This window comes from Erythrolamprus reginae, chromosome 2 (assembly GCF_031021105.1).
Source record: "Erythrolamprus reginae isolate rEryReg1 chromosome 2, rEryReg1.hap1, whole genome shotgun sequence".
Classification (NCBI taxonomy): Eukaryota; Metazoa; Chordata; class Lepidosauria; order Squamata; family Dipsadidae; genus Erythrolamprus; species Erythrolamprus reginae.
In genome coordinates, this window is record NC_091951.1 from 41922022 (window position 1) to 41935561 (window position 13540).

Genomic DNA, 13540 nt, shown 5'->3' on the forward strand with positions numbered 1-13540 from the left:
GACCTTGTAGGTCATCAAGTCCAACCCTCTAGACCAGAGGTCTCCAACCGCCGGTCCGCGGACCAGGACCGGGCCGTTGGGGTTTTTCAGCCGGTCCGCGGCGGCCAGCAAAGGTGATATTCAATGTCAGGGGCGCACGGGCGGTTGCACGCGCTCCCTATCTCCCTGCTAGCCCACTCGGAATATTCAAAATAAGAAAAACCTTTTCTTATTTTGAATATTCCGAGTGGGCTAGCAGGGGGATAGGGAGCGCGCGCAACCGCCCGTGCTCCCCCGACATTGAATATCACCTTCGCCGGCCTCCGCTGAGAGAACGCCTGCCCCGTCTCTCCTGCAACCCCCTTGCTGAGAGCCCGGGACGAAAGTGCTCTCGGCAAAGGTGAGACAGGCAGGGCGTGCGCGCGTCACCGCTGAGAAGAACGGAGAGAGAACGAGAGTGAGTGAGAGCAACAGACAGCAAGATAGAGAGAAAGTGAGAAAGAGAGAGTGAGAGAAAGGGGGGAGAGAAAGAGATAGCAAGAGAGAGAACAAGAGAGAGAAAGAGCGTGAGAAAGAAAACAAGAGAGAAAGAGTGAGAGAGAGAGAAAGCAAAAAAGACAGAAAGAAAACAAGAGAGAGAAAGTGAGAAGAAGAGAGAGAAAGAGGGGGAGAGAGAGAGAAAGAGAGAGGGGGGAGAGAGAGAAAGAGAGGGAAAGGGAGAAAGAGAGGGAGAGGGGGAGAGATAGCAAGAGAGGGAGAGAGAGAAAGAGAGAGGGAAAGGGGGGAGAGATAGCAAGAGAGGGAGAGAGAGAAAGAGAGAGGGAAAGGGGGAGAGAGGGGGGAGAGAAAGAGAGAGGGAGAGAGAGAGAGGAGATAAAGGAAGAGGAGAGAGAGAAAGGAAGAGAAAGAAAGAAAGAGGGATAGAAAGAGAGAGAGAGTGAGAGATGCTCAGTGAGCCTTTCTTTGAAGTTGCCTTTCTTTCTTTCTTTCTTTCTTTCTTTCTCTCTTTCTTGCTTTCTTTCTTGCTCTTTTTCTTTCTCTCTTTTACCTTCCCTTCCTCTATTTCTTCTTTTCTTTCTCCTTCCTACCTTCTTCCCTCCCTCCCTCCCTTCAGTCCTTCCTCTCTTACTCTCCCCTTTCATAAGTTTCCTTGCTTCCTTCCTCCGTTCCTGTCCCTTCCCCCTTTCTTTCTTTCTTTCCTTCCTTCCTTCGTTCGTTCCTTTATTTATTTATTTATTATTTGGATTTGTATGCCGCCCCTCTCCCTCCATTTCTTGCTTTCCTTTTCCTTCCTCCCTTCTTTCACTCCTTCCTCTCTTACTCTCCCCTTTCACACCTTTCCTTGCTTCCTTTGCACCCTTCTTCTGTTCCTGTCCCTTCCCTCTTTCCTTCCTTCCTTCCCACCCTCCGTCCATTCATTCACCCATTCCTCTCTTGATCGCCCCTTTTACGGCGCCGCTGACAGCTCGCTCTCCACCCCCCACCGGGCCATGGAAAACTGGTCTAGCTTAAAGCCGGTCCCTGGTGCAAAAAAGGTTGGGGACCTCTGCTCTAGACCTACCTTCTAATGTTCAGTGTGCAAGGTTTGGGTTAAGAAGTAACACTGCGGCCGGCATTATTTAAAAGGAAAGAAAACCACGTGAGCATTAAATGACCTGATAAAACCCCATTTTATTATACTCCTAAGAATAAGATGTTTCTTTTCCAAAGATTTTTTTTCCCAATGATGTGAGGAATTTTCTGCAGGTCAGAAGTTTATTGGTTCCTGTGCTTACGTGAGATGTTCCTCAAAAATGAAGAGACTCTCAGTATCTTTAGAGTATTCTCAGGACTTTTCACCAGGTGGAAACTAGATTTTGCAGGGTGGGTGGGGGGCGTTGTTTTGAAGGCTGGCTCACTCTCTCCCCTCCTCTTGTTTCTAGATGTCGCAAGGGCCAACCAAAGGAAATGGGAAGGAGCAGTTCTAAGAGCGCCGTGGCTCTTTGCGTACGGTTTGGACCAAGTCCATGGCGTGCTTTTTGCGCATCACTTTTTTTAATGCATTTTGTAATTCCTTGGATGAAAATTCATTGAATTTTATACCGAAAATTCATTTTCCTAGCATAACTATTGCGAATTCCTTTGGATACAAGTGTTAATCAAAATGTTAGGTGGCTGATTAAAATAAAAACCCAAAAGCAAATCCCCTAATCAGGTATCTGATTAAAAAACCCAGAGGGAAGAAAACATTAAAAAATAATACATTGAACATAGTTGTTAAAATCCTGATTTATTGGAGATAACACACATATTGTACCATAATTACGATGTTCCTTTCTCTCCTTTTTTGCAAACACCTCACAAACAATTATTTCAAACATCTCTTTAACTTTGGCTCATCTTAAGCCTTGAGGTTCTGGCTTAGAAGGTGAAATTCTCCTCAAAAATACAGGCCACTGTCCAGTCGTCGCTTTTAACCGCCTTCCTATTATTTTGGAGTAACAATTGTGGAGGTGAACGATGGTGTACATTTGCAGGATTTCTTATGCTTAAAAGGGCAGGAAAATATGTTTATAGTTTCTAGGATATTTTGGTTTTAAGATCTTTGGTCTTCTCCCTTTTGGCTCCCTGAGGGAGAAGGGAGGTTGTTTCTCTAGGCACATTCGGTGTTGGTGGACTCGGCCGAGTGCTTGGACAATTCCTTCATCATGGCTTCCTTCAAGGCGGCTTGCACATCTGTGCCACTGATGCTGGACAGCTCGTTCTTCTGGCTCAGATTCTCCACCTCTGTGGCCACGTGGTCGTAGACGTCGGTCAGCAAGGTCTTCATAAGGCTCCTGGCCTTGACCTCCATCCGCACCTTGGGCATCTGCTGAAAGATCTTGGCGGCAAAGAGCCTGGGGGAGCAGATCCTTTCTGGGCCACTGTCTACTGTCTTGGTGGCAGAGGGCTGCTGCTTGACCCGACATTTGATCCGACAAGCCTGGTGCTTCTTCTGTTTCCTTGGCTGCAGTTTCTTCTGCTTCTGCTTCCGCTTAGCCAGTTGGTGCTTCTTCTGGATTTTCTTTTTCTTTGCGTCTCTGACTTTCCTTTTGCCTTGCTGTTTGGCGGCCATTGTTCTTTCCTCTTGGAAGCCCCTGCTTGAAATGTCGTGAGTCTTTGCAGGCAAGGTCACTTATAGGCAGCGCCATGCAAATTGGGCTACACAGGGAGACCTGATTGGCTGGCTATCTTTGCCTTTCTTTGTTATAGCTGGGCTGTCATTGTTACATTAAAATGGTTGTGATCAACAGCTTGATGGACATTTCTATATAATGCCATTCAGTTTCACCCCTTTCATCAGCTATCCTAAAATACAAGGGTTGCCGAGAGTAATGCACCACTTTTTTTTTCTCAGCCTACTGTAATGGTACAAATGCGAAATTTTAGATATACATTATTTGAATTGTCAGCAGTGTTTGTCTAAATTTTACTTTTGTTCAGACAGATAGTGTAGCTGCAGCAGTGTTTCAAAATGGCATCTGTAAGTGATGTACGTTACAAGCAGCATGTCATTGAATTTCTCACTGCGGAGAAAGAAACTGTTGGGAACATTCACAAAGGCTTGTATACAGTTTATGGAGAAACTGCAATCGACAGAAGTACGGTTAGTCGCTGGGCACAGTGGGTGAGGCCTTTAGAACAGTGTTTTTCAACCAGTGTGCCGTGGCACACTAGTGTGCCATGAGACATGGTCAGGTGTGCTGCGAAGCTCAGAGAGAGAGAGAAAACAAGAGAGAAAGAAAGAAAGAGAGAAAGAAAGAAAGAAAGAGCAAGAGGGAGAGAAAGAGAACAAGAGAGACAGAAAGAAAGCAAGAGAGAGAAAGAAAGCAACAGAGAGAAAAAGAGAACGAGAGAGAGAAAGAAAGCAAGAGAGAAAGAGAACAAGAGAGAAAAAGCAAGAGAGAGAGCAAGAGAGAGAAAGAAAGGAGAGAGAGAGGGAGGGAAGGTGGGAGAGAGAAAGACATAGAGGGAGGGAGGGAGGGAGGAAGAGAGCAAAAAAGAGGAAAGAAGGAAGAGAGAAAGAGGGATGCAGAGATAGAGAAAAAAGAGGGAGAGAAAGAGGGAGGGAGAGAGAAATAGAGCGAAAGAGAGGAAGAGAGAGAGAGATAGAGTAATTTTTTGTCCAAACTTTTTTGCCCCCCCCCCCCCCCCAATTGTGCCCCATGGTTTTGTAAATGTAAAAAAATGTGCCGCGGCTTAAAAAAGGTTGAAAATCACTGCTTTAGAAGACAGTTCAGCAGAGCTCCAAGGCTTCATGACCAGAATAAGGAGTGGTACCGACAGAGCATACACACCATTGTGTCTTGCTGGAGGAAGGCCATGGAACGGGATGGAGATTACGTGGAAAAATAGGAAGTGTAGAAGAAACCTCCTTCTTTCTTGTGTATAAGTTTCATTGTGTTCAATAAATAATTGTTGAAGAAAAATATGTGATGCATTGTTTTCTGGGTGACCCTCATACGTTCTAAGCTACAACATACTTTGTTATTTATTCATGAATAGGTTGCTACCCTTGTGTTTTCTAACTCAAATATGAAGTATTGTGAGCTGCCCTGAGTCCTCGGAGAAGGGCGTCATATAAATCCAATAAATAAATATTGAACTGGCACTGACAGCGCTGCTACAGTATTAGCAGCTTTCTCTTTTCTTTGTATTGCCAGGTCCTGCCCCAATCCAATTTTTGTCATGTTTTTCAAACCACAGTGTATGACTTAACTTGGAAATTTGGTCTTGGTGCAAGCAGGGCTGAATAGACGTGCTGATTATACAATGGTAACTAAAGTAAGACATATTTAAGTGTTGATAGTCAAACTATTTCACAAAGCACCTGAGGGTAGAACAAGCAGCAATGGGTGGAAACTAAACAAGGAGAGAAGCAACTTACAACTGAGGAGAAATTTCCTGACAGAACAATTCATCAGTGGAACACCTTGCCTCCAGAAGCTGTGGATGCTCCGACAGTGGAAGTTTTTAAGATGATGTTGGATAAACTTTTGTCTGAAGTAGTGTAGGGTCTCCTGCCTAAGCAAGGGGGGTTGGACTAGAAGACCTCCAAGATCCCTTCCAACTCTGTTGTTGTGGTTGTTGTTAAAAAATATGAGGTAAATATATGAGCAGTTAGTGATCGCTTCAGAACAGGTTCAAGGTCATGCTGATGTGGAATTTGGATTTAAGGAATTTAGAGTATCTTCAATAAATGGATTGTGATCGAGATGGTGTCCTGTCTTGGAGGTGAGATCTCAACCATTGTCCACCCATCCCACGAACCCCCTGAATATAGCCGTTTTTACATGTAACACATGTATTGTTCATATAAAAGGCAAGAGCCTCACCATCTTGATTTTTTAAAAACCCTCTGCAGACAATCCTGGTTCTCAGTGGTACGATTTGAAAGTCTAAATTTGTTTGTTTCAAGAAGCCACTTAAGATTGTGATCTGTTTGTTTCCTAGGAAGGAGAATATTGGCATTTCTGAGACACGCCAATCATTTTCATTCATAAACAGGTTTGAAGGACTCAAAGCAGTCCCAGTAATCCCATTCCTGTTTTTAAACAAATCCAGATATCCAAGTTATATTGCAAATATGAAATCTTCCATTTGGGCAATCATAAACTCACTAGGTTGTGACTTTAACTAAACTCCAAATCTCATAACAATTTCCAGAAGTGCTACCTTTTTTATTTTATTATTAGAGCTGGAAGGGACCTTGTAGGTCATCAAGTCCAACCCTCTAGACCTACCTTCTAATGTTCAGTGTGCAAGGTTTGGGTTAAGAAGTAACACTGCGGCCGGCATTATTTAAAAGGAAAGAAAACCACGTGAGCATTAAATGACCTGATAAAACCCCATTTTATTATACTCCTAAGAATAAGATGTTTCTTTTCCAAAGATTTTTTTCCCCAATGATGTGAGGAGTTTTCTGCAGGTCAGAAGTTTATTGGTTCCTGTGCTTACGTGAGATGTTCCTCAAAAACGAAGAGACTCTCAGTATCTTTAGAGTATTCTCAGGACTTTTCACCTGGTGGAAACTAGATTTTGCAGGGTGGGTGGGGGGCGTTGTTTAGAAGGCTGGCTCACTCTCTCCCCTCCTCTTGTTTCTAGATGTCGCAAGGGCCAACCAAAGGAAATGGGAAGGAGCAGTTCTAAGAGCGCCGTGGCTCTTTGCGTACGGTTTGGACCAAGTCCATGGCGTGCTTTTTGCGCATCACTTTTTTTAATGCATTTTGTAATTCCTTGGAGCCGATAGTACAGCCATGTTTGACTTTCTTGTTACACTGGGCCTTCTCAGACACGTTGTTGTAGAACTTCCTTATGAAGGAGATCATCTTTCCCTTCGCTTTGGTGGATATGGGTATTTTGTCCCGATGCAGCCGACGCAGGACTTTAGAAATAAACTCGTCATAAGGTCGCCTCATCCCTGGTTTTTGAGGCCCACCTAGCTTTCTCACCACCATTGTTCCCTGCTTGCCTTGTTTTCTATGTTGCTTCCTGCACTTTGGCAACAGCTTCCGGTGTGTTTTCTTCCTGCCTCTGATCTGCTTCTTTTTCCTTAGAAACCGAGTCCTGCGCCTTGGTCTGCGAGCAGCAGCCATTGCCCCAACGTCTCCGAGTTATTTCAGGTGTTTTCCACCTGATAAAGCCACTGTGGCTTTGAGCTTTGGTTTCATTGAGTGTCCTGAGCTCCAGTGCTCTTCATCTCACTGATTGTGTGCCAGGGTACTAAGAGTTGCAAGTTCTGATGTGGGAAGGATATCCAATCAGGTTCCAGCACCTCATAATGTACATCCTGAGCTTTCTCTTTGGCAGGGGCCAACAGAAGACATTGTGACACCTTAGATGCTCATTGGCCCCTGAGCTGGGTCAAAATGAAACTCAAGCAGGATCGTGACAAATGTGGATCACTGTGCATTGATTTTCACAGATCATAAAGAAGTGTTAAATTTAGTTTAGTTTCCAAAGCTCTTTCCTAAAAATAAACAACCAAATTATGGTATAATGTTAGAGGTTTTTTTAAAGTCACTTCAGTAATGAAATATAATTAAGTTTGTAAGGGTTGTATTTTCTATTTGAACTGAGAATAACTGGCAAGCAGAACACGTTTGATCATTGAACTATGTTCTTACTCTATTTCAGTGGTTTGCAACCTGGGGGTCAGGACCACTGGGGGGTGTCGAATGACCGTTTCACAGGGGTCGCCTAAAACCATGGGAAAAGACAAATTTCCCATGGTATTAGGAACTAAATCTTATATTCTGGCACCCTGGAACATATTTTTACAATCCAACCAATAGGCATTTACAGTGGGAGTGTCCCTCTGACCTTCCTGCCAATCAGCTTAAAGCTCTGTTGGGAGAATTGGCGCTAGGCTTATGGTTGGGGGTCACCACAACATGAGGAACTGTATTAAGGTTGTTGCAGCATTAGAAAGGTTGAGAACCACTTGCTCTACTTTGATTTGGCTAAAAATTTCATTCTACTTTAGAACTGACCTGGAAACCCAAGTTGCAGACTAATGCTTGAAAATAGAATAAAACATGCTTTATTTTACTGAAAAGCAACATCGTTTAACACTGGTTTCCCAAATTCTAAGACTTCCTGAGCATATTCAATGAAAATAAAAGGTGAAATTACTACATTTCTAAATCCATGAAGCTCAGGAAAGACTGAGCGGAAAGACCTTTCTATGAAAATATCATCCCTGTGCACTATCCATGTTTTTACTTGATCTAAGCTTTGTGTGAGCCCCTTCCCACCTTTGCTGTTTAGAAGAACCTCTAGAACAGTGATTTTCAACCTTTTTTGAGCCGCGGCACATTTTTTACATTTACAAAATCCTGGGGCACACCACCAACCAAAATGACACCAAATGACACCCTAAGACACTCTCCTCTCTTTTTCCATCCCTGTCTCCTCCCCCCCCTTGTGTGTGTGTATATATACACACTCTTGAACCATTTCCAAAAACAGGTGAGGGCTGGGGGGTTTTTCCTCTCTTATTCTTTGGGTGCTTTTTATCATATGCTTTAAATCAAGAGTCACTTCTCTCTCTCTTGTTTCTCTCGTTTTCCTCTCATTCTCTGTCTCAATCATTTTCTCATCTCTTTTTTCCTCCCCTTTTTGCTCATTTCTCTCTCTCTCCCTTCCTCTCCTTTTCTCTCTCTCTCTTGCTTTCTTTCTCTCTTTCTCTCTTTCTTTCTTTCTCTCTTTCTCTTGCTTTCTCTCTCTCTTTCTCTCTCTCTTGCTTTCTTTCTCTCTCTCTCTTTTTCTCTCTCAGCAAAAAGTTGCGAGACTGGAACCCGAGCTTCCTTCTTCGCGGCACACCTGACCATGTCTCGCGGCACACTAGTGTGCCACGGCACATTGGTTGAAAAATACTGCTCTAGAAGACCTGCCTTTTCACTCCGCCGTTTGATATGGGAGATTGAGACCCCTTATTTCATCAGGCTTGCCATTTCTTAATCTTCACTTTTTTATTATACTTTATTTCACTGTTAAATCATTGAGTCATGCAGCATATTGTTTAATAAATTACAGAATTGTTTGTTACACAGCCAGCCAGATATTTATACAGCTTTGGAATTTTTGTCCACCTATCAAGTCCTTCCCAAGGACCTGAGATAGACAGATGTGAATGTTTGATTAAATTAAAGGTATCATCCCAGAATGTAAGCTTTTCCAAACAAAGCTTCTTTTTGCAATTGACTGATGGCGAACTTGTAGAATAGAATAGAATTCTTTATTGGCCAAGTGTTATTGGACACACAAGGAATTAGTCTTGGTGCATAAGCTCTCAGTGTACATAAAAGAAAATACAGATTTGTCCAGAATCATGTGGTACAACACTTAATGATTGTCATAGGGTCAAATAAGCAATGAAGAAACAATCAATATTAATACAAATCTTAGGATACAAGCAACAAGTTACAGTCATACAGTCCTAATTGGTAGGAAAAGGGTGATAGGAATGATGAGAAAAAAACTAGTAGAAGTGCAGATTTAGTAAAAAGTTTGACAGTGTTGAGTGAATTATTTGTTTAGTAGAGTGATTGCGTTCAGGAAAAAAACTGTTCTTCTGTCTAGTTGTCTTGGTGTGCAGTGCTCTGTAGCGATATTTTGAGGGTAGGAGTTGAAACAATTTTTGTCCAGGATGCGATTGGTCAGTAAATATTTTCACCGCTCTCTTGTTTTTTCGGCAGTTCTGATTGTCAATGCTGACAATCCAAGTGGTGTTCCAGTTGCTTTGGGACTGTACCCAAGGCATGTACAGTATTACTATTAATACTTCCTGTTTTTAATTTTGCTACTGCTTTCTGTTTCTATTTGCAAGTCTTTGTATTTTGTTATCTCCAATAGTTCCTTCTCTTCCATTCCGCTGTTTCCAAGTCCACATCCACTATTCAGACTTTTTTGTCTTTCTTATCAACAATTAGTAGTATTATGACAGAGGAAGGTTTTAACGCTTCAAAAATTACCATGAGCAACAAAAATCATAATAATTCCTGCGTCATGTGAGGACTATTTGCTTCCCAGCCAGCTTCCTACAAGCAATGCCAATGGGTGAATCTGGGGTCACTTAATAACTGCAGGAATTATTATTATTATTATTATTATTATTATTATTATTATTATTATTATTATTTGAATTTGTATGCCGCCCCTCTCCGCAGACTCGGGGCGGCTAACAACAATGATAAAAAAACAGCATGTAACAATCCAATTAATAAAACAACTAAAAACCCTTATAGTAAAACCAAACATACACACAAACATACCATGCATAACTTGTAATGGCCTAGGGGGGAAGAATATCTTAACTCCCCCATGCTTGGCGATAAAGGTGGGTCTTGAGTAATTTGCGAAAGACAAGGAGGGTGGGGGCCGTTCTAATCTCTGGGGAGAGTTGATTCCAGAGGGCCGGGGCTGCCACAGAGAAGGCTCTTCCCCTGGGGCCCGCCAAACAACATTGTTTGGTCGACGGGACCCGGAGAAGGCCAACTCTGTGGGACCTTATCGGCCGCTGGGATTCGTGCGGTAGAAGGCGGTTCCGGATGTATTCTGGCCCAATGCCATGTAGGGCTTTAAAGGTCATTACCAACACTTTGAATTGTGACTGGAAACCGATCGGCAGCCAGTGCAGGCCGTGGAGTGTTGCAGAAACGTGGGCGAATCTAGGGAGCCCCACGATGGCTCTCGCGGCCGCATAGGAATTAATGTAACAACCATGGCAAAAGAGGTGGTAAATTATGTGGTGGGACAGTGGCTAAAATGCAGCATTGCAGACTAATTCGGACGACTGCCAGCAGTTTGATCCTTATTCTCCCAACGTTAACTCAGCCTTCCATCCTTCCTAGGTCAGTAAAATGAGGATGCCAGATTGTTGGGGCAATATGCTGACTCCATAAACCGCTTAAGAGAGGGCTGTAAAGCACCGTGAAGCAGTATATAAATCTGATTGTTAGTGCTAAAATGAGGCATGACTCACTTAACAACTGCCTTGCTTAGCAATGGAAGTGCTGATGCTCGTTGTGGTTGTAAGCTGAGGACTATGATGAAATGGTTTTTTTGCCACTTTTCATACATGTCACCATGAATGAAAGACTGTGGATGGTGAACTATCTTTTTGAAATCTGTGGTTTTCATACATTTAAATCCATGGGGGCAAACCTATGGCACATGTGCCACAGGTGGCACATGGAGCCATATCTGAAGCATGTGAGGCGTTTCCCTATGTCAGTTCCAGTGCGCATGTATGCACTGACCAGCTGAGTTTTAGCCTTCTGGAGGGTAGTGGAGGCCATTTTTGCCCTACCTAGGCTTTAGGAAAGCCTCCGGAGCCTGTGGATGGCAAGAAACAGGCCCAATAGGCCTACTGGAAGTTAGGAAACCAACTTCCGGTTGGCCCATTGGGCCATGTTTTGCTTTCCCCAAGCTTCTGGTGAAAAATGGCCCAATGGCGCTACTGGAAGTCCAGAGGCTTCAGTGAGGCCTTCGAGCATGCATGGGGGAGAGGTGGCAGGGGTGGGTGGGTGGGTGGGTGGGTGTTGTGTGCACATGTGCAGGGGGAGCGCATTGCATTTTAGGTGTGGGCTTGCGCTATCGTGTGCACGTGTGCCCTTTTGGCCCCCAAGCAAAGATAGTTTTGCCATCACTGAATTTAAATAATGAAAGCAGAGACTGGGGGATACTGATGGTTACAATTAAAAAAAACAGTAAGACCAACATCTGGATTTAAAAAGTGGATTCAGTGACTATATACTTCAAGTTATCAACTTTAGCCTGGTTTTTTTTAAAAAAACAAATATTATTTGAATGTCTTCTTTTTCCTTTCCCATCAAGAGAATACGAAGAAAATCCTCATGATTGTGGCCTTTTCCATCTGAAAGGATGACGAGATGCGACCCCCGCTAAACGAGGGTCCCGACAACCCTGTGGTGGTTCACCTTACGAAGCCCGATCCTGAGACCATTACCCGTGAGCGCCAATGAGACACGGAGTCAATGGTCTGGGTAAAGTGACAAAGTTTTATTGTACAGACAAGCTTCTTTTATACCTTCTCATATGCAAAGTGAGGGGTTTACAGGTTTACAAAAGCATCATTTCATTGGCTCAATTCCATAAACACTGTCATCCTATTGGTTATATATCCTAAGTTTCTAATTGGTACTTGTTACATATCCTAAACTTCTAATTGGTTATATTCTAGCTACTTAATGCTCCAATCAGGGGCTGAGCTGCTGACCAATTATACTCCTGCCATGAGGTGTTGGGGAATTTCTATTTGTCCATAGTCTTATTGAATGCATGGCTATCTCATGAGTCATACAGGAAATGTCCTTTTCCAGTGAACTTCCACTAAGCTTGTCCAGATAAGCTTCACTTCTCATCCTAAGCTTAGTTAATTTACTGTCTCATTGTTTGTCTTGGTCTCTCAATGTTTGTCTTGGTCTCTCATTGTTTGTCTTGGCCTCTGCAATCCCTACAAAAGGATATTACAGTTTACAATCCAGAGGTAGGCCATGTTGGCTCTTCAATGACATGTGGACTTCAACTCCCAGAATTCTTGAGCCAGCATGATTGGCTCAGGAATTCTGGGAGTTGAAGTCCACATGTCATAGAAGGACCGACTTGGCTTTCCCCTGATTTACACCATGGTGGTTCCGATCTCTTTCCTCCTTTCTAAATGTGAAGCTTCCCAGTGAGTGGCTGCCTGTCACGACTTAGACCGAGTGGCTGAAAACAATCCGAACCCAGTCTAAGGATGCGGAAGTCCTCACTCCGGTCAGGCTCGCGGCTGAAAGCTGCCAATCACAGACTCGGCGACGGAATTTCTTCCAAGGGGAATAACTCAATTTAAAGCGGGCCGCCTCCCTCCGATTCGCCCGCCGTTACAGGCCACGCAACAGCTCACACACCGAGAGCTGATCCAGCCCCTTCCTGTGCCGTTGCTGTATGCAATCCGGGCTGCAACTGTCTCCGCTTCAAGCGGTGCAGCGGTTTTTAGCAGTCGATCCGGAATTTGCAAAACTGACCCTTCAAGGAACTGCTGGACGGTTGCACGGACATCCTCGACGTTTGCCGCAAGCGAAATCTCGGGTCGCTCTTTGGGGACGCTCGTCTCGCTCAGCGGCAAAAGGAGCCGCGCATCCAGCCGGGCATTTTTGCAACTACAGTGGTCCCCCGATTATCGCGAGGGTTCCATTCCAGGACCCCTCGCGATGATCGGTTTTTCGCGAAGTAGCGGTGCAGAAGTAAAAACACCATCTGCGCATGCGCAGATGGTGTTTTTACTTCTGCCGCAGCAGCGAGGAGCCGAAGATTGGGGTTTCCCCGCCGCCCACGCAAACTCCTCGCTGCTGCCGCGCCCGCCGCTTGTCCGCCGCCTGCCTGCCCGCGCACCCGCCCTTCGCCCGCCCACGCCGTTCGCTCGCGCCACTTCCCAGCTGAGTCCTGAAGTGAACTTCCGCGTTTGGCTTCAGGACTCAGCTGGGAAGCGGCGCTGGGGTTTCCCCGCCGCCCACGCAAACCCCTCGCTGATGCCCGCCGCTCGCCCTCCCGCCAGCAAGAGGGGGAAGACCCAGGGAAGCCGCCCAGCAGCTGATCTGCCCGGCGCCATCTATGCATGCGTGGCCATAGAAAAAAGGGCGCGCATGCGCAGATGGTGTTTTTACTTCCAGGTTGAAAAATCGCGATATAGCGTTTTGCAATGATCGAGATCGCGAAACTCGGGGGACCACTGTATACCGAAAAGAGGAAAGCTCGCCTGAACAACATAGGATTTCCGCGTGTAAATTCATGGTGTAAATTCGTGGAACGAAATGAAAAACCAAAGCTGCTCGTGCCGTCGTTAAGAACTGCCGCCATTTTCCAAGCGGCCAGCTTTGGGTTGCAAATTACCCCCGGACGCTGAGTAACGACGCTGAGACATGTTGTGGATTAAATATGGGTCATTTATTGAATTAACATAAATTTAAATAAATTTGAATACGTCAATTTAAATATTCAAATTCAGAACGAACTAAGGACCTGCAGAGGCCACAAC

General features: G+C 44.6%; 1 protein-coding gene across 1 annotated transcript; it reads right to left on the minus strand.

Moving 5' to 3' along the window:
• Nucleotides 1-2447: 2447 nt before the first annotated feature.
• Nucleotides 2448-3301, minus strand: LOC139160284 (uncharacterized). The gene has a single exon (XM_070737988.1). It carries the CDS (start codon nt 3071-3073, stop codon nt 2612-2614), a length of 462 nt encoding a protein of 153 aa, XP_070594089.1. The 5' UTR covers nt 3074-3301; the 3' UTR covers nt 2448-2611.
• Nucleotides 3302-13540: the final 10239 nt, after the last annotated feature.